This window comes from Geotrypetes seraphini, chromosome 8, assembly GCF_902459505.1.
Source record: "Geotrypetes seraphini chromosome 8, aGeoSer1.1, whole genome shotgun sequence".
Taxonomy (NCBI): Eukaryota; Metazoa; Chordata; class Amphibia; order Gymnophiona; family Dermophiidae; genus Geotrypetes; species Geotrypetes seraphini.
Genome location: NC_047091.1, coordinates 67,508,576 through 67,527,344, shown reverse-complemented (window position 1 = coordinate 67,527,344; position 18,769 = coordinate 67,508,576). Strand labels below are relative to the sequence as shown.

General features: G+C 48.2%; 1 protein-coding gene across 4 annotated transcripts in view; it reads left to right on the top strand.

Moving 5' to 3' along the window:
- The window catches only part of POLA2 (DNA polymerase alpha 2, accessory subunit), a 154,848-nt gene that overhangs the window by 63,433 nt on the left and 72,646 nt on the right, over positions 1-18,769 (top strand). For all 4 annotated transcript variants that reach the window (XM_033956268.1, XM_033956270.1, XM_033956266.1 and 1 more), the window contains exons 6-7: positions 13,485-13,678; positions 15,525-15,613. In XM_033956268.1, coding sequence (XP_033812159.1) covers positions 13,485-13,678; positions 15,525-15,613 — 283 coding nt within the window. The remainder of the gene's footprint in view (positions 1-13,484; positions 13,679-15,524; positions 15,614-18,769) is intronic.

Sequence of the window (18,769 nt, the reverse complement as noted above, 5' to 3'; positions counted from 1 at the left end):
AACTATTCCTGGAGCTCCTAGAAAGTTGGATTCCTTGTATAAAGTCATTCCTATCCCTGGTTTTGACAAGCCCCAACTACCTCATGAGTCCCTTTTAGTTGAGTCCACTTTGAAAAAGTCCAAAGGGGCTAGTGTATATGCCTCAGTCCCTCCTGGCAGAGAGGGCAAATCTATGGACAAATTTGGTAAAAGGCTATACCAAAATGCTATGTTAGCAAATCGATCAGGAAATTATGCATTCCATTTCTCTTTTTATCTTAAGCACCTAATACAAAATCTCACTGCTTTTGAGAAATATCTTCCTGATCGGAAAAAGTCTGCTTTTCACCACACTTGTTCATCTCTTTTACAGCTTCGAAAATTCATGGTAAGATCCATCTATGATACTTTCGAGCTGACCTCCAGAGCCACAGCCATGTCAGTGGCCATGCGAAGGCTAGCCTGGCTTCGTGTTTCAGAACTGGACGTTAATCACCAGGATAGGCTAGCCAATACACCTTGCTTAGGGGATGAGCTGTTTGGAGATTCCATGGACTCCACTACTCAGAAATTATCGGCTCATGAGACCAGATGGGACACGCTTCTTAAACCTAAGAAGCCTCCACCAACCAGGCCCTTTCGTCCACAATCAACCTACCAACGTAGATTTGTGGCGCGTCCTCTGCCTCAAACTGCACAACAACCTAGGCGTCAGAGGCAACAGCGTCCAGCTGCTAGACAACCTCAGCAACAACAGCAGGTAAAACCTACCCCTGCACAAAAGTCTACCCAACCCTTTTGACTTGGTTCTCCAGAACATAGCCAATCTTCTCCCTCCTACTCAACTTCCACAGCCTATAGGAGGACGCCTTTCTTATTTCATAAGCCGTTGGGAACTTATCACATCAGATCAGTGGGTTCTGAACATCATCCACCACGGCTACTCTCTCAACTTTCAGACTCTACCTCCTCCAAGTCAACACTCAGTCTTTCCTTCTTCTCCAGGAGGTTCAATCCCTTCTCCTTTTGAACGCCATAGGGGAGGTTCCTCTAGATCAAAAGGGACAGGGATTCTACTCCCGTTACTTTTTAGTCCCCAAAAAAACAGGAGATCTCAGACCCATTCTAGATCTCCGCGATCTCAACAAATGTTTAGTCAAAGAAAAGTTCAAAATGCTCTCTCTAGCCACTCTTTATCCTCTTCTAAATCAAGGCGATTGGCTATGTTCTCTCGATCTCAAAGAAGCATACACTCATATACCGGTCAATCTGGCCTCCAGACAATACCTACGCTTCATGATCAATCGTTGTCATTACCAATACAAGGTGCTACCCTTCGGTCTTGCCTCCTCTCCGAGAGTATTCACCAAATGTCTGATTGTGGTAGCTGCCTTCCTACGATCTTACCACCTTCAGGTCTTTCCTTACCTGGACGATTGGTTGATAAAGGCCAATACATCTCAGACTGTTCTCCTGGCCACCAACCAAACCATCAGGTTTCTTCAACTTCTGGGGTTCGAGATCAATCTACCCAAATCTCATCTCATCCCCACTCAGAGACTTCAATTCATAGGAGCTGTCTTGGACACAATCCTCATGAGAGCGTTCTTGCCGTCCAACCGTCTTCAAACGCTTCAATCTCTATGTCAGCAGGTGCTTCCACAATGTTCCATCACAGCAAAGCAAATGATGATTCTCTTGGGTCACATGGCCTCCACAGTTCATGTCACACCCCTAGCACGTCTTCACCTGCGCATTCCTCAATGGACACTAGCTACACAGTGGTCCCAAGCGACGGATCCTTGCTCACGTCACATATCTGTGACATCATCTCTTCGTCAGTCTCTACAATGGTGGTTGGTATCCTCAAATCTATCCAGAGGTCTTCTGTTCCATCAACCTCCTCATCAACTAGTCATCACCACCGATGCATCCCCTTATGCATGGGGAGCTCATTTGAACGAGTTCCAAACGCAAGGTCTTTGGACTGCCCAGGAAAAGAAGCGTCACATCAATTTCCTGGAACTCAGAGCGATGTTTTATGCCCTCAAGGCCTTCCAGCATCTTCTCTTTCCTCAAGTTGTCCTGTTATGCACAGACAATCAAGTTGCGATGTACTACATCAACAAACAGGGTGGGACGGGCTCCCGCCTCTTATGCCAGGAAGCCCAAAAGATCTGGACTTGGGCCATAAATCACCATCTATTCCTGAAAGCTATTTACATTCAGGGAGAGGAGAATTCCTTAGCGGACAAGCTCAGCAGAGTTCTCCAACCTCACGAATGGACAATCGATCCAGTAACTCTACAATCCATCTTCGCTCAATGGGGCACTCCTCAGATAGACCTCTTTGCAGCTCCTCACAATCATCAGCTGCCCCTATTCTGCTCCAGACTCTACTCACCTCACCGTCTGGCAGCGGATGCTTTTCTCCTCGATTGGTCCAATCTGTTCCTGTACGCTTTCCCTCCTCTACCTCTCATGTTGAGAACCTTATTCAAGCTCAAGAGGGATCAAGCAACCATGATTTTGATTGCTCCGAGGTGGCCCAGGCAACATTGGTTCTCCCTTCTACTTCAACTCAGTTCCAGGGAACCTTTTCTTCTGCCTCTGTATCCTTCTCTGCTTACTCAGCATCAGGAAACTCTTCTACACCCCAACCTACAGTCTCTGCACCTGACAGCTTGGTTTCTCTCGGGCTGACTTCTCATGATACACTCTTGTCTCAGCCTGTTCGTTCAATTCTGGATGCCTCCAGGAAACCGGCCACTCTTCAATGTTACCATCAGAAGTGGACACGGTTTTCTTCATGGTGTCTTCTTCATCATTATGATCCCTCTTCCCTTGCAGTGGAGACCTTGTTGGATTATCTCCTTTCTTTGTCAGACTCTGGCCTCAAGTCCACTTCAATCAGAGTCCATCTTAGTGCTATAGCAGCTTTTCATGAGCCAGTCCATGGAAAACTCCTCTCAGCTCATCCCTTGGTGTCCAGGTTCATGCGGGGTCTTTTTTTTTTTTTTTTGTAACTGTTTATTTATGACAAGAGAAAAACATCACAGCAAAACATCAGGAATATCCAACTACAATACAGGCAGGCAATCTGCAGATCAACAAATCTCCTGATGTCACCCCCCCACCCCCTCCCCCCCTCCCCCCCTAGTGACAGCCCCCTGCTCCCCCCAAAAACCCAAGAACACCACCAATAGGCACAATTACACCCCAACGTGAGGAAAAGTAGAAAAATCAGAAAAGAAAAGAAGTGGACCCTAGGTCACAGATCCCCAGTAAGAACCCCAAGAAGACACACCCCCACAAAACCCCTCCGGCCGAAGCCAATAACTCAGCTGACAACAGAACTATTCATCCCCAAACCTTCCATTGCCAGGTATCTCCCCCAAATATCGTGATATTGCTGCCATTTTCTAGTCAACAGGGCCGAGAGCCGATATTTCTCACACACCCATCCCAATTTCTCTCGCACCAGAGCCAAAGTAGGTGAAGCAGTACTGCGCCAGTGTTGAGCCACAGTCAGCCTAGCCGCTGTAAAAGCCAAGCGCACCAATCTATCCTGGGTGTCATCTACCCCTCCAGAGGGAAACCCCAACAAGGCCACCTCAGCTCTTTTCGCGAGAGGCACTTGAAGGAGAGCCCCCACATACTTAAACACCTGGCTCCAGAAGTCTTGAATGGAGGGGCAACTCCACCACATATGGAAGAATGTTCCCCGCTGCCCACATCCCCTCCAACAGAAGGCTGTGCCCGTAGCGGACATCTTGCTCAGAGTCACTGGGGTGAGATACCAGCGCACCAGCATTTTAAGCGCATTCTCCACCAACATAGGGGCTACAGCTAAATGATGTATCCTATACGAAATAGTTTCCCACAGAGATGCCTCAAACACCTGCCCCAGGTCCCCTTCCCAAGCCAGTAAATACGCAGGCTTCCGGCCCTTATCCTGGTGCACCCATTTATACAGCAGCGAGATGCAACCTCTACGCACTGGGGACCCCAAAAGCTGCTCAAAGTCAGAACAGCTATAAGCTGCAACATCTGCCCTTTTAGCCTTCTGCAAATAACTTTTCACTTGTAGATACGGGAAGAGGTCCTTAGAATCAAGCTGATAAAGCTTTTGGATCTCTGGAAAAGCACGAATGGACTCTCCCTCTATAAATTGGCCAAAGTACTGCAACCCTTTCCTTGCCCACCGCACAAATATCCCCCCATCTCTGCCCGGTACGAAATCAGAGGCAGTGCACAATGGTAAATGATGCAACCCCTTACTACGACCCAAGAGTTTGCCAGCCTCTCCCTTCCACACCCTCATCGTCCAATTAGTAAACGGGTTAGAAATGCTTCCCAACTCCCGTGCCCCCAAGTCCCCCCACATAAGCGACCCTAGGGTACGAGCCCCACCCGAGCCACTCAAGACTCCCTGCTCTACCTGCACCCACAACTTCAAAGATGGCGCATGCCACTCCACTCCCGCTCGGAGTTGAGCCGCGCGGTAGTAATGCTCCAAATGGGGGAGTCCCAGACCCCCTTCCGCTTTAAACTTGAACATGGCCCATTGAGCCACCCTGGGTCGTCTACCTCCCCACACGAATCGTAAAAGGTTCCGCTGCCATCGGAGGAGATACTGTCTAGGGACCTCAATAGGCAAAACCTGAAAAAAATACAAGAACTTCGGCAGTACCAACATCCTAATAACCTCCATGCGCCCCATCCAAGACACATATAATGAGGCCCACCGATCCATATCCCTAGCTAGGGATGCTACCAAAGGAATATAGTTAAGCTGAAATAGGGATGTCCAATCCACCCCCAACTGAATACCCAGATATCGTATAGGGCCCTTAACCCATCGAAAGGGCACCACCCTCTGAATACACGGAATATCCACTACCGGGACCGATATATTAAGTATCTCCGTTTTTGTCATATTGGCTTTAAAACCTGATAAAGCCCCATAGTCTGTCATAAGATCCTGAAGGGATCTAAGGGACTCCGCCGAGCCCTCCACAATTGCTAAAATATCGTCAGCAAATAAGGACAATTTATGCTCACCCCCATGAACCCGTACGCCCTTCACCCCAGAGGCTAGTCGGATCTTTTGCGCAAGAGGCTCAATCACCAAAGCAAAAAGCAAAGGTGAGAGCGGACAACCCTGTCTCGTTCCCCGCCTGAGCTCAAAAGGAGCAGAGTATACCCCATTAATTTTCACACACGCCAGAGGTCCGTTATACAAAGACAGAATCCAAGACACATATCTGGCCCCCAGACCGACATGGTGAAGAACTGCCTCCATAAAACGCCAATCCACGCGGTCAAAGGCCTTCTCGGCATCCACCGCCACTGCTACCCAAGGACCTCCACTGCGTCGGGCCTGCCAAATCAAATTCAAGACTTTGCGGATTCCATCTGCCGCCTGCCTTCCCCCTATGAATCCCACCTGATCTGGGTGAACAAGTGTCGGCATGTGAGGGGATAAACGATCAGCCAGCACTCGAGCCAGAATTTTGGTATCAATACCCTACAGTGAGATAGGCCTGTAGCTCCCACACTGAGTGGCATCCTTCCCTGGCTTTGGTAAAATCGTGATCCCAGCCAGCCGCATATAAAAGGGCAATTGGGCTCCCTCTCTCAGATTATTGTATAAACGCACCAACAATGGAGCCACCAATGTAGACATCTTCTTGTAAAACAACCCCGTGAACCCATCTAAGCCCGGTGATTTCCCCGGTCTCAATTGTCTAATCACAGTATGTACCTCCTCCAGCGTAATGTCCTCATCCAGCCCCTGCGCTTCACAGGCCGTAAGGGATGCCAAGCCCAAATCCTGAAGATACTTCCCAATTTCTTCCCCCGACCCCTGCCTCTCTGGCGTATAAAGCTGCTGATAGAATTCACGAAATCGTGCATGAATAGCCCCCTCAGCTGTCAATGTTTGTCCCGAGCCATCCTTAATAGCCATAATATTAGACTGCGTCTGCTGCAGGCGCAGACGATGAGCCAGCAATTTCCCCGCTCTATTACCAGATTCAAAGAACCTTAAACGAAGACGTTCAAGATTGAATTGAATCTCCTCATCCTCCATCTTCCCCAATTCCGCCCGAACTTCCCTTATCCGAAGCCCAAGGGGAGCTCCCCCCTGGCCCCTCTTATGTTGATCTACCAGTTGACGTAAAGTCTCTCTCAGACTCCGTTCCTTTTGCAATTGAAGCCTCTTTTTATGAGCGGCCATAGAAATAAGCTCCCCCCGCAGTACGGCCTTCAAACTTTCCCATATTGTTATCGGAGAGTAGGAATCAACATTATTATGCTCCAAAAAGTCCTCAATAACCTGTTCCACCTTGCGGACCATCTGCGGATCTTTCAATAAACTATCATTCAATCTCCAGTAGTGATCCCCTACTCTCGAAGCTCCCCATCGCACATCCATCCAAATGGGAGCATGATCTGACCAGCCAATGTCCCCAATGGAGGACCCCAGTAGTCTACCCCCCCATCCCTTATCCAGATATAGCATGTCAATTCTAGTATAGACCCCATGAACATGGGAGTAGTATGTATAATCTTTATCCAGGCAATGCTGAGATCTCCACCCATCTACAATATTGAGTACGTCAACCAAATGTCTAAGGCGTTTCCTATCGGACTTAAGCCGGTCCCCTCCAACCCCCGTAGAGTCCCACCTGGGATTCATAACTAAATTAAAATCCCCTCCCACAATCACCGACCCCTTCTTAACCTGCAGTACCTTGGCCAATACCTCATCGAAAAAAGAACCCTGTTTAGAATTCGGGGCATATAAATTCACCAGGGTGACTACCTCCCCATTTATCTGCCCCACCCAAATCACCCAGCGCCCCCGCTCATCCCTCCATTCCCGTTCAGGCACGATCTTAAGACGTTTAGCAAACAAAATGCCCACCCCTGCCTTTTTCCTTTCTGTCCTATTAGAGGCCCAGACCCTTCCCGGATATTCTCTATATTGTACCAGCTTCTCCCCAGGACGCACAAAATGCGTTTCCTGAATGAAGCTGATATCAATACGCAGCCTTTTCAACTCCTTCAACAAAAGCTGGCGTTTACGTGGCATATTGAGGCCCTTAACATTGAAACTGCCCAATCTCAAAGAATCAGGTCCCATGACCCAAGAATCCTACCCCACACCCTGCACCCCTCTTCCCCTTCCCCCCACTCCAGATCCAAAAGCCCATGCTGTCACCTACCCATCCCCCTATCCCCACCCCCCACCAGCCCCACCCCCCTCCCAACCCTACCCATATCCACCTGCTCCTCAGCCCTTCCATGACTCCGGGTGACCCCCCCCCAGCTCATGAACCCCTCATCCATTCCCCCTCCCCTCCTCATCCCCCTAACAAGCATTGTTCCTCAGTCTCACTCCCATAGGCACCCTCTCACACTCACCCCCTGAAGAAAACCCCTCACATCCAACCCCCCACACAGTCCCAGCCACACATCTGCCCAGTCAAGGCCTTGACAGTCCCAATTGTCCAAGTGCAGCCAAGCAGGATCCGCCATTGTTCACTCGCCACTGCTCACTCGCCAGTGCCATTGGAAGGTCCCGTTCCGCCTCTTCCACATGGTTCCTCCACCGCTCGACCACCAGCACCCGGCTTTCGGGACCTGGTCACACGCTCTCTCCAGCGAAATTTCTCTGACTGCTGGGTCCCTTGCCGGTCCGACATCAGGACCTCTCCAGTAAGGATCCCCTCCTTCCGCAACAGTTTGCCAGCCTCCGCTACAGTGGTCACTTTCTTATGGACACCATTAATAGTGAGAAGGAGCCCAAAGGGGAACAGCCATCTATATCTGAGGTTGTTCTGCTTCAGGATCATCACGATCGGGCGAAACTCTCTCCTGCGTTGCAAAGTAATAGCAGAAAGGTCCTGAAACACCTCCACTTTATGGGTCTTCCACTCAAACGACCCCAGATCACGGGCCTTGCGCACCATCCGCTCCTTGTCTGCATAATTGTGGAGACATGCAATAATGTCCCTTGGATAGTCATCTCGCTTGGGTCCCAGTGTGCGATGAGCCCGGTCCACTTTCAAGACCCCACTGGGCTCTCCGCCGTCGTCAGCTAGGGAGAAGAGAGAGTGATATATCTCCTGCACCACCTTCACCGCATCTGCATAATTCGCCGATTCTGGTACACCGCGGATGCGGACATTATTCCGGCGGGACCGGTTTTCCAAATCCTCCACCCGGTGGTAACAGTCCTGCCAGTCCTTTTGGGCTGCCTCAAATGCCCCACTCAAATTTTGTACCACCTCCTCCTGCTCCCCCATTCTCCTTTCAGTCTCCTCCACTCTCCCCATGAGGTCGGCTATGTCCCTCTTGATTTCTTTCACTGCATCCCGGATTTTCCCTTTGACTCCAGCAACTTCCTGCTTAATGTCGCAGACCCATTGCTGGAGGTCTGCTTTAGTCACAGCTGCGGAAGATGAATCCATTCTCCGCAGTCTCGGAGAAGACCCCCTCTCCGACTCTTCATCGGACCCGCTCTCCCCGGACTCACGCTGGGACGCGCACGAGGCTCCGCGCGACTGGCGCAGGCCGCTCTTTTCTGGCGCCTTCTCGTGCGGTCTCCCTTCGTCGGGTTTCTTTTTAGACGGCATATTCTGAAGCCGCTCCGCTGCACTCGCACTGCTCACCGGGTACCCCGCTCGCTACCGCGGCTTGCCTGCTCCTGATCGGGGGAACGTTCGCTCGAGGATCAGAGCTCCGGCTCTAACCCGCCATTCAGGGTGGTGACGTCACCGGAAGTCCCATGCGGGGTCTTTTTAATGTGAAACCACCTCTTAAAGCCCCTCCTGTTATCTGGGATCTTAATGTAGTTCTTTCCGCTTTAATGAAGCCTCCTTTTGAACCCTTGGCTACTGCTTCTTTCAAGTTTCTCACTTGGAAGGTGCTTTTCCTTATTGCTCTAACCTCTGCCAGGAGGGTCAGTGAGCTACATGCACTAGTGTCGGATCCACCTTTCACGGTCTTTCATCATGACAAGGTGGTTCTGCGTACTCATCCAAAGTTTCTCCCGAAGGTTGTCTCTGAATTCCATCTCAACCAATCCATAGTTCTGCCTGTCTTTTTTCCAAAACCTCACTCTCATTCTGGTGAACAGGCTCTACATACTTTGGACTGTAAGAGGGCTCTGGCTTACTATTTAGACCGTACTAAGCCCCACAGATCGTTCCCTCAACTCTTTCTGTCCTTTGATCCAAATAAATTGGGACGTCCTGTTTCTAAACGTACGTTGTCTAATTGGCTGGCAGCGTGCATTTCTTTCTGTTATGCTCAGACCGGACTGACACTGGAAGGTTCTGTCACAGCCCATAAAGTCCGAGCTATGGCAGCATCTGTAGCTTTCCTCCGGTCCACGCCCATTGAGGAAATCTGCAAAGCTGCCACTTGGTCCTCAGTTCATACTTTTACATCTCATTATTGTCTGGACACATTTTCCAGACGGGATGGACACTTCGGCCAATCTGTTTTGCAAAATTTGTTTTCATAATGGCCAACCTTCCCTCCATCCCTCTTTTTGTTAGCTTGGAGGTCACCCATCAGTCAAGAATAGCTGCCTGCTTGTCCTGGGATAAAGCACAGTTACTTACCGTAACAGGTGTTATCCAGGGACAGCAGGCAGATATTCTTGCGTCCCTCCCACCTCCCCGGGTTGGCTTCTTAGCTGGCTTATCATAACTGGGGACCGCGCGCCTCTGTCGGGCGGGAAGGCACTCGCGCGTGCGCGGTGCGGCCTACCAGAACTTTCTAAGTTCTTAGAGTGCAATCACTCTAAAATTGTCCGTACCGGGGCTCCGTCGGTGCCGTCACCCATCAGTCAAGAATATCTGCCTGCTGTCCCTGGATAACACCTGTTACGGTAAGTAACTGTGCTTTATTCAGAGACAGCAGGCAGATATTCTTACAACCAACCCACCTCCCCTGGTTGGCTTCTTAGCTTGTTTACGGAACTGAGGTATCACGAGCGGGCATCGAGCAGGAAGGTGCTTGCGAAGTTTCTTAAAACTTAAAGTGACAGTACACTTTTCATGTTGTCTGTACTGGTCTCCATGGATGACGTCACCCATATATGAAACTCCATGGATGACGTCACCCATATATGAAAATATCTGTCTGCTGTCTCCGAATAACACCTGTTACGGTCAGTAACTGTGCTTTTCATGTGAACCAGAAGGTTTGTCTACCTTCATTCATGGAAGGCAGGACTCTTCTGCTAGGAAGCTGCACAAGTTTGATGTCAGTAAAGCTCTGCACTGGTACTTATGAGATATAATTGAGTTTCAGCTCTCGCATCATTTTTGTTTTCTTCATTGACCCTGGTAGGGGCCAGGTGGCATTCAAAGCGCTCAATTGCACATTGGATCAAGGTGTCCATTGTGGCTGCTTATATTTGCAGGAATAAGAAGGTGCCTCCTGGATTACGAGCTTGGTCAACTCAGTTGCAGGCACCCTCCAAGGTCGAGGCCTGTACAGTTTTTCCAGAAGATATTTACTGGGCGGTAAAGTGATAGTCATTTCATTCTTTTGGGAGGCATTATCGACTGGATGTAATTGCAGAGCCTGTTTGGTAGAGATCATATTCAGGGGCCTTGTGGCCCCTCCCTCTTACCCACCCAGTCTTCTTGTGTACATACTGTTTGTTTAGGATGGTGCAGCCCAGACATTAAGGAATGTGAATTTTTAATCTTGCCTGTTAATTTCCTTTCCTTTCTGTACCACCCTGAGATCTTCCCTCAGAAGTTTATTCTCAAGACTCCTGGGAATCTCTCTCCAATGCTGTTGTAAACTTGGGTGGGGGAACAAAAAAAAGATTTAAAATGAGATTCATCATACCTTCAGCAGTTGAAAGGGCACAAGTGTGCTTTATGGGACCTTTCACCTCTAAGGCAGAGGCATACATGATTTTTCCAGTCATTACCAACCCCTTTTGTACAGGTAATGCATTTGGTAAAGACCAGTTTCTCTACCTCCATCTGCTGGAAGAAAGGGTCAGTGCCTGCTTGTTCATAATAGTACAGCCCAACTAAAGGAAAGGAAATTAGCAGGTAAGACTAAATTTCACCTTTTATGCTTATTAGTACTTTATCTGTTAGCCCACATATAAAGAATTATAATAATCCCCCCAAAATATTGAGCAAGTTTTCAGCTTATTCAAAGTTCTGCTACAACTATCTCTACACCGACTGTCCTTGCAGGACTGAATTTGGTTGGGTTTTTTTTTTCATGGAGATAGTCTTAGAAGCCAGAGAGATTTCAAAATGCACCCCAAGTTGAGAGTGTGATCAAACCTACAGCTGAATTCGGCTTTACCATTTATTAAAGCTCCTAGGTTTGAAAAAAAAAAAAAATAATGTTCTTGAATGGAATCCATAATTATAGATTTATGTGTAAACTGAAAACATGATTATGGAAGAAGGCAGATTTAAGGAAATCTTATGGGTCTTTACATTCATAAGTCTCTTTTTCTTGGAGAATATTCTGTTTTGGATGGAATACGAGATGCTGCTTAAGAACTGGTTTATAGTTAGGTTTTTGCTATATGTTCATTCTCATAATATTCCGCTTTGTACTTTATTATGATTAAGAAGTAAGAGTATAATCTTTTACATCTAATATAATAAAACCCTAAGCCGCGCATGCGCACTCTTATCTGCGTGCTCCCATTTTCCGTGCGCTGTAGGTCCCCGCAGGTAGGAGTGCGCATGCGCAACTTAGGGTTTTGTCGGCTTCAGGCGGCGCGGAGGCTGTTTGGCCGCGGCGGCTGTCGGCACCTGCAGGCCTCCGCGGCTGTCGGCAGAGGGAAGACGCGATGTAAGGGGTGCTGCTGGACAGGGGAAGAGACGGAGGGGAGAAAAGGAAGGGAGGCCTACTGCTGGACAGGGGAGCAGGAAAGAGGTGCTGGGGGAAAAAAAAGGAAGGGAGGCCTACTGTTGGACGGGGGAGCAGGAAAGAGGTGCTGATGGACAGGGAAAGAGATGGGGGAAGAAAAAGGAAGGGAGGCCTATTGCTGGACAGGGGGACAGGAAAGAAGTGCTGCTGGACAGGGGGAGATTAAAAAAAGGGAGAAGGGCTGCTGCTGGATAAGGGGAGCAGTGAAGGGGTGGTGGTGGACACAGGGAAGGTAAAAGGAAGGGAGAATGGGTGGACAGCCGAGGAAAAAGAAAGACAGAAATACAGAAAGCGGCTAAGGAGAGAAAGAGAGAGAAAGAAATAAAGACAGACACACACACACATATATTCTAGCACCTGTTAATGTAAAGGGCTATAAGACTAGTTTTAAATATATCTTATAGTCCGCCAAATTGTTTGTTCAGAAGAGTAGATTTGATCCTTATACTGCAGGGCCTGCTTAGATTGAACACTTTGGAAATTTTCTTTTTGTAAACCTAACTTTTCTTACTATAGGAAAGGAATAGAGAACACAACAGAATATTGCAATATAGCCTGTTAATATATGCAAACTATTAAGCTACACAACCCGTCTTCTTTTAGAAATCTTTTGTTCTTGTTCAGCACTTTCTAGAATTCAGACAGTCTTGTCTCCACCAGGAGGCACTTCCATAAATCCTCCACTCTTTCCATAAAGAAGTATTTCCTTAGATTACTCCTGAGTCTATCCCTTTACATCCTATACCCCATTCTCCCAAGGCTTCTTTTCAATTGAAAGAAGTCCACCTCCTGTGCATTTTTGCTACAGAGATATTTACCGTATTTTTCGCTCCATAAGATGCACTTGACCATTAGACGCACCTACCTGTAGAGGAGGAAAAACCAAGAAAAAAAATTTGGTTCAGAATTTTTTTTTCTTGGTTTTTCCTCCTCCACACATAGGTGCATCTGGTGAGCCTGTTTATTGGACTGAGTGAACAATATTAAATTAAAGGAAATAGAGACCTCACCTGAAGCATAATGATACAAAAGTATATTAAAAGGGGCACTGAACATAAGAATAGCCTTACTGGGTCAGACCAGTGGTCCATCTAGCCTAGTATACTCTTTCCACAGTGGCCAATCCAGGTCACCAGTACCTGGCAAAAACCCAAAGAGGCAGCATTCACAACTCCTGGAAGTGGAGTAGTGGGAAGAAATCATGATCTATATTACTGATGAGTGACACACAGTGGCCAAAGTTAGTGCCCAAGATTGCAGGGTCCTGGTTCCTAGTCCCTGTAATAAGCAAACTAGGTATTTCTGTGATGGAAAGGGAGAAGAACTATTATAAAAGAGGGGAGGAAATGTATAGACATTTGCAAATGAAATCTGTGTTAGAATCCCTACCCTGATTGAGATCTGAGCTGGAAACCCAAAGCAACAAGAAGAAACTGTGAGGTCAGAATCCCACTAAAAAATGCAGTGCATGACATAGAAGTGGCCAGCAGCACTAACATTTTAGCTGCATGGGTTTTTGCCCTGTACAGTTCTTTCATATGATTCTGGTCTCATGTCTTCCCATGCAGCGCCACTCCATCCCAGAAGTTCAGTTCGCGCTCTAATCGAGGGGAGGTGGTGACATCCTTCAACATGGTGCAGGGCACGTCCTGGAGTGGGTGTGGCAACCAGAGTGCTGATGTGAAACTATTTGTGTCTGCTGAGGAACCATTAACAAAGTCTTACAAATTCATGTTCCAGAATCTGCTGGATATCAGGGAAGGTAAAATAGACATAACTAGTTTTGGGCTCTGAAAAGCACTGTTGTGTAAATCAGCTTCTTTAGGTGATGTCTAGCTTAGTTTGAATGGAAAAATGATGAGGCAGAAGGGATGAGACTGTCTTACTACACCAGGGAAAAGGAAGACTATTTTTCACTTCTAATGCAGCTGCTATTTTAACCACCATTTTTGTTCATATAGTGTAGATTGTGAACACACATTCTGTCAGCCTCATTTTCAAAATACTTATCTGGGTAGCAGCACCTGCTACCCAGGTAAATGTTAGGTCGATCATCGATTTTCAGTGGCGTTTTCCAGATAGTGCCATTGAATCAATGCATTCCACCCCAGCACTATCCATATAGTGTTGTGGTGGGTCTGAGAGTTATCCAAATAGCGATGGTCTTCAATACTTCTACATGGATTGCTATCCAGATAGTGTAGGACAGAAAAATAGTTGTCTTAAGTTGGCTGGATAATTATCCTGATAGTACTACTGAATATTGTAATCCAGATAACTTAGATGGTCAGTAGCATCTCTATAATAAAACCCTAAGCCGCGCATGCGCACTTCCACTTGCGTGTTCCGTATGTCCGTGGCCTGAAGAAGTGCGCATGTGCGACTACAACTGCCCCACACTTGCGGCCCTATAGGGCAGTGGCAGCAACTGAGTGGTGGAGAGCAGCCGCGCTCCGCCCTTTGACCCTCCACAAACCTCCCGGCTCCAGCGGCGTAGGCAGCACTATAAACACGCTGCTTCGTGCCCTTCTACTACCGATTTCCTCTGCTGCGTCTCTGATTACATCATCGGAGACAGACGCGGGAGAGGAAATCGGCAGGTGAAGGCCGCGAAGCAGCGTATTTAAAGTGCTTCCTACGCGGCTGGAGCCCGGAGGTTTGTCGGCGGTGGGAGGGTCAGGAGCAGGCCAGATCGAGCAGAACAACGGCACTAAAAGAAGGGGGAGGTGCCGAACGGAGCAGCCCAGATCGCGGTAAGAGAAGGGAAAGGGGGGTGGGGGAAAATGCTGCTACTGCTATACAGGGACTTGGAAGGGAAGGGAAATACCGCTGCTGCTTCTGCACAGGAAAGGGGGGGGAATAGGAGGGAAATGCTGTTGCTGTTGCATAGGGAAGTGGGATGGAAATGCTTCTGCACAGGGAAATGGGGAAAAATGACAGACAGACAGCGCGAGGGAGGGAGACAGAAAGAAAGAAAGACACAGGGGCAGGGAGAGGGACAGAAAGACAGACAGAGAAAGGGGGCCAGGGAGAGAGAGAGAGTCAGCAGGGAAGGAGACAGATAGACATATATTCTACCACCCGTTAATGTAACGGGCTTAATGACTAGATAATAAAACCCTAAGCAGCGCATGCGCACTCCTACCTGCGTGTTCCGTATGTCCGTGGCCGGAAGGAGTGCGCATGCATGTGCCTACAACTGCCCCACACTTGCGAAGGGAGAAGATACAGAAACAAAGAAAGACTGACAGACAGCCAGGGAGAGAGACAGTAAGACAGGGGGCCAGGGAAGAGACAGAGACACACAGTGGGACAGAGATAGAAAAAAAGGGGGGCAGGGACAGATAAAAAACATAAAGTAAGAAAGAAAGAAACGCCTCAGCGACCCATTGTGCTAAAAGTCTACACATCTATTCTAGCACCCATTAATGTAACGGGCTTAAATACTGGTGCCTAGATATTCAGAGATGCAGAGTATAAAAATTCAAACATACGAGTTAGTAGCTTAAAAAATCATTTAGCATCTCCCCTATCCCCCATAAATGAGTACTACTTCTGCCAATGCCCTGTAATCACTTAGTGCTTGTGTTTTTCTGGACCTTGTCTAGTTTTGAGCTGTAAAATCGAAGAGCTTGGTTGTGCCCTGAAGGAACACTTTGGCATCGAGGAGTTTGCTTCTGTCTCATTGCCTGCACAGGTAAGTGTAGTTAGTGATATATTACAAAAATTAAAGGGTAGATAATAAATTATAACAGTAACTAAAGACATTTTGTTTCTTTTTATAACTGAGACAACTGCAAAAAAATTTTTTTAGGTAGCAGGAAGTGTATAGTTTGAATGCATCAGGATGGATGAACATATAGCTTCTTTATCTATGGATTTTCAGCTGCTATAAGTATAGTATTGAGCTGACAAACTTTTACCTGCCTGACAGAAGGTGGAGTGAGGGACACTGCACAAATTATCTGAATATTTTAGTGCAAAAGGCATATGAGTCTTAAACCAGTGGGCTAGTTCTCTACTCACGAGTTTGTGTAGGAGTCACCTGCATTTTTTGACTCTGCCTCCCCTATCTCTGCACTGTGCTCTGCTCCCCAGTTTCTCCTTCTACACACAAGTTGAAGGTGTCTTTCTGATCTACTGTGCTCGGTTTGTTATTTTCCAGCTTTTTGGTCTCATTTTCAGAAATTGGTGCTACAGAGATCCCCAGTTTCCCCAGACTGACTTTATCAGACGGCTATAGCTGGAAGGGCAATCCTGTTTCAGGGCAATCCTGTTTCAGGGCACCTACCTAGCCAGCCTGCACTAACACTTTTGCGGTTTGGGTACAATTCCCCTGGTAGCAAAGCTCACTCCTGGTCGTTACCTGAGATTGAGTGCAGGCTTTGTGGCATCCGTGTCGGTCCTGAGGACTTAATTGGTTGCCGGATGCATTCCCCCACCCCATCCCTGAAGATACGTGAGGACCTGTGGGGGTTTGGAGGTCTCAGGCTTTAACAAAGTCTGCCTGGCAGCCCAGAGAATCAAGCATCTGGGATTATTTTTACATGCTTGTCTGAGGCAGGAGTCTTCACCATCTTTCAACTGCTGTCTCAGCTGAAACAAGCACTATACCTGCAGAACTGTGAGTACTTCATATTATTATCTATGGGAGACATTGGGGTATCTGTAATTTCATTTTAGGGGTTATTGGGGCTTGGATTTGGGTCCCCTATTTCCAAAACCACCTTTCCAACATTTTTTTTATACTTTTATGTAGCTCTCCTGGGCCATTTTTATGCTGCCAAGACGGCCATTGTGAATTTTTAAATCTGATTTTAAAAGCATCTATCTGCCTCAAAAACACCTCATTTTTGATTAAAATCTTTAGAGATGGAACCCTCAGGCTGATTCATGCCAGATTTGCACTGGATGGCCCCCCAAATGTAAGGTTTTGGAGGGGTAATGTTGAAGCGGCCTTACAATCCGCCAGGTCCCAGGTTCAATACCCTCGTAGAAGATTCTCATTAGGAAGTGAAATCAAATGACAAGCACAGCCAGAAGTGATTACATAAAAAGTATAATGTAGAAATAGGTTTAATATTACAGAAAGGCAATCTTTAGAAAGATACATAAGCTTTACTGGGTTACAAATGGACAGACAAAAATAGACATAAGCTTTACAAATACAGAGTGGATTCAGAGACTGCTTCTGTGCTCTTGTGAATGAGAGATAAAAGACAGCTTTCTGAATAGGTATTTTGAGGACAAAGAAAAAGTCCAGAGGAAAAAGAGAGAAGGGAGGGGGTGATGTTCCAGACAGTGACAGGGATAGAGAAGGGGGGAGTTCTAATCTCCCATATTTATACGTTTGAGGCTTGTTCTAAAAATAGAATCTATTGAAGTTAAGTACCCCTATCTTTTGTAAATTGTTTGAAACAATGGTGAATAAGGTTTCAAGTTTCAAGTTTATTGAATATTTGATGAATCGCCTATTACAAAATTTCTAGGCGATGTACATTAACAAAATAAAAGTATACAAGAGGCTAAAATATAACAAATATAGACAAATTACTCATTACATTTTATATAAAACATACATGAGGGGTAAGGAATAATATAAAGTTACACTGTTGGGTTAGAAAAAAAAGGGAAACACAAAAGGATAGGTTTAACTTTATCAGAACACAAGCTAAAGCTGTCTTTAAAGGAAGTGAACGCTTTGAAATTAAAAATACTCTTTAAGTAGGTAGTTTAAAAAAAAATAAAATAATAAGATTTAAGCTAGAGAATGACACGGTGACGGTTTACCCGCGGCCACCGCATTTAAGCCGCGGGTCACCGCCGAAAACGGGGAAGAAAACTAGCAGTCGCTGCGGTGACGGGGACAAGGCCATTCACCGACCGCGGAAACGGTGAACAGGTTTGTCCCCGCGGGCCAATGTACCCCCTTCTAGGAACCGCTATTTACCGCCCGACGCCCGATTCACCCCCCCAGCAGGACCGCTCGCACCCCCACCCCGAACGACCGCTCGCACGCGCTCCCACCCGCACCCGCGATCGGAGCAAGAGGGAGCCCAAGCCCTCTTGCCCGGCCGACTCCCCGACGTCCGATACATTCCCCCCCCCCCCGGCAGGACCACTCGCACCCCCACCCCGAAGGACCGCCGACTTCCCGACAATATCGGGCCAGAAGGGAGCCCAAACCCTCCTGGCCAGGGCGACCCCCTAACCCCACCCCGCACTACATTACGGGCAGGAGGGATCCCAGGCCCTCCTGCCCTCGACGCAAACCCCCCTCCCCCCCAACGACCGCCCCCCCCAAGAACCTCCGACCGCCCCCCCAGCCGACCCGCGATCCCCCTGGCGACCCCCACGACCCCCCCACCCCCCTTCCCCGTATCTTTGGTAGTTGGCCGGACAGACGGGAGCCAAACCCGCCTGTCCGGCAGGCAGCCAACGAAGGAATGAGGCCGGATTGGCCCATCCATCCTAAAGCTCCGCCTACTGGTGGGGCCTAAGGCGCGTGGGCCAATCAGAATAGGCCCTGGAGCCTTAGGTCCCACCTGGCGGCGCGGCCTGAGGCACATGGGCCCAACCCGACCATGTGCCTCAGGCCGCGCCCCCAGGTGGGACCTAAGGCTCCAGGGCCTATTCTGATTGGCCCACGCGCCTTAGGCCCCACCAGTAGGCGGAGCTTTAGGATGGATGGGCCAATCCGGCCTCATTCCTTCGTTGGCTGCCTGCCGGACAGGCGGTTTTGGCTCCCGTCTGTCCGGCCAACTACCAAAGGTACGGGGAAGGGGGGTAGGGGGGTCGTGGGGGTCGCCAGGGGGGTCGCGGGTCGGCTGGGGGGGGCGGTCGTTGGGGGGAG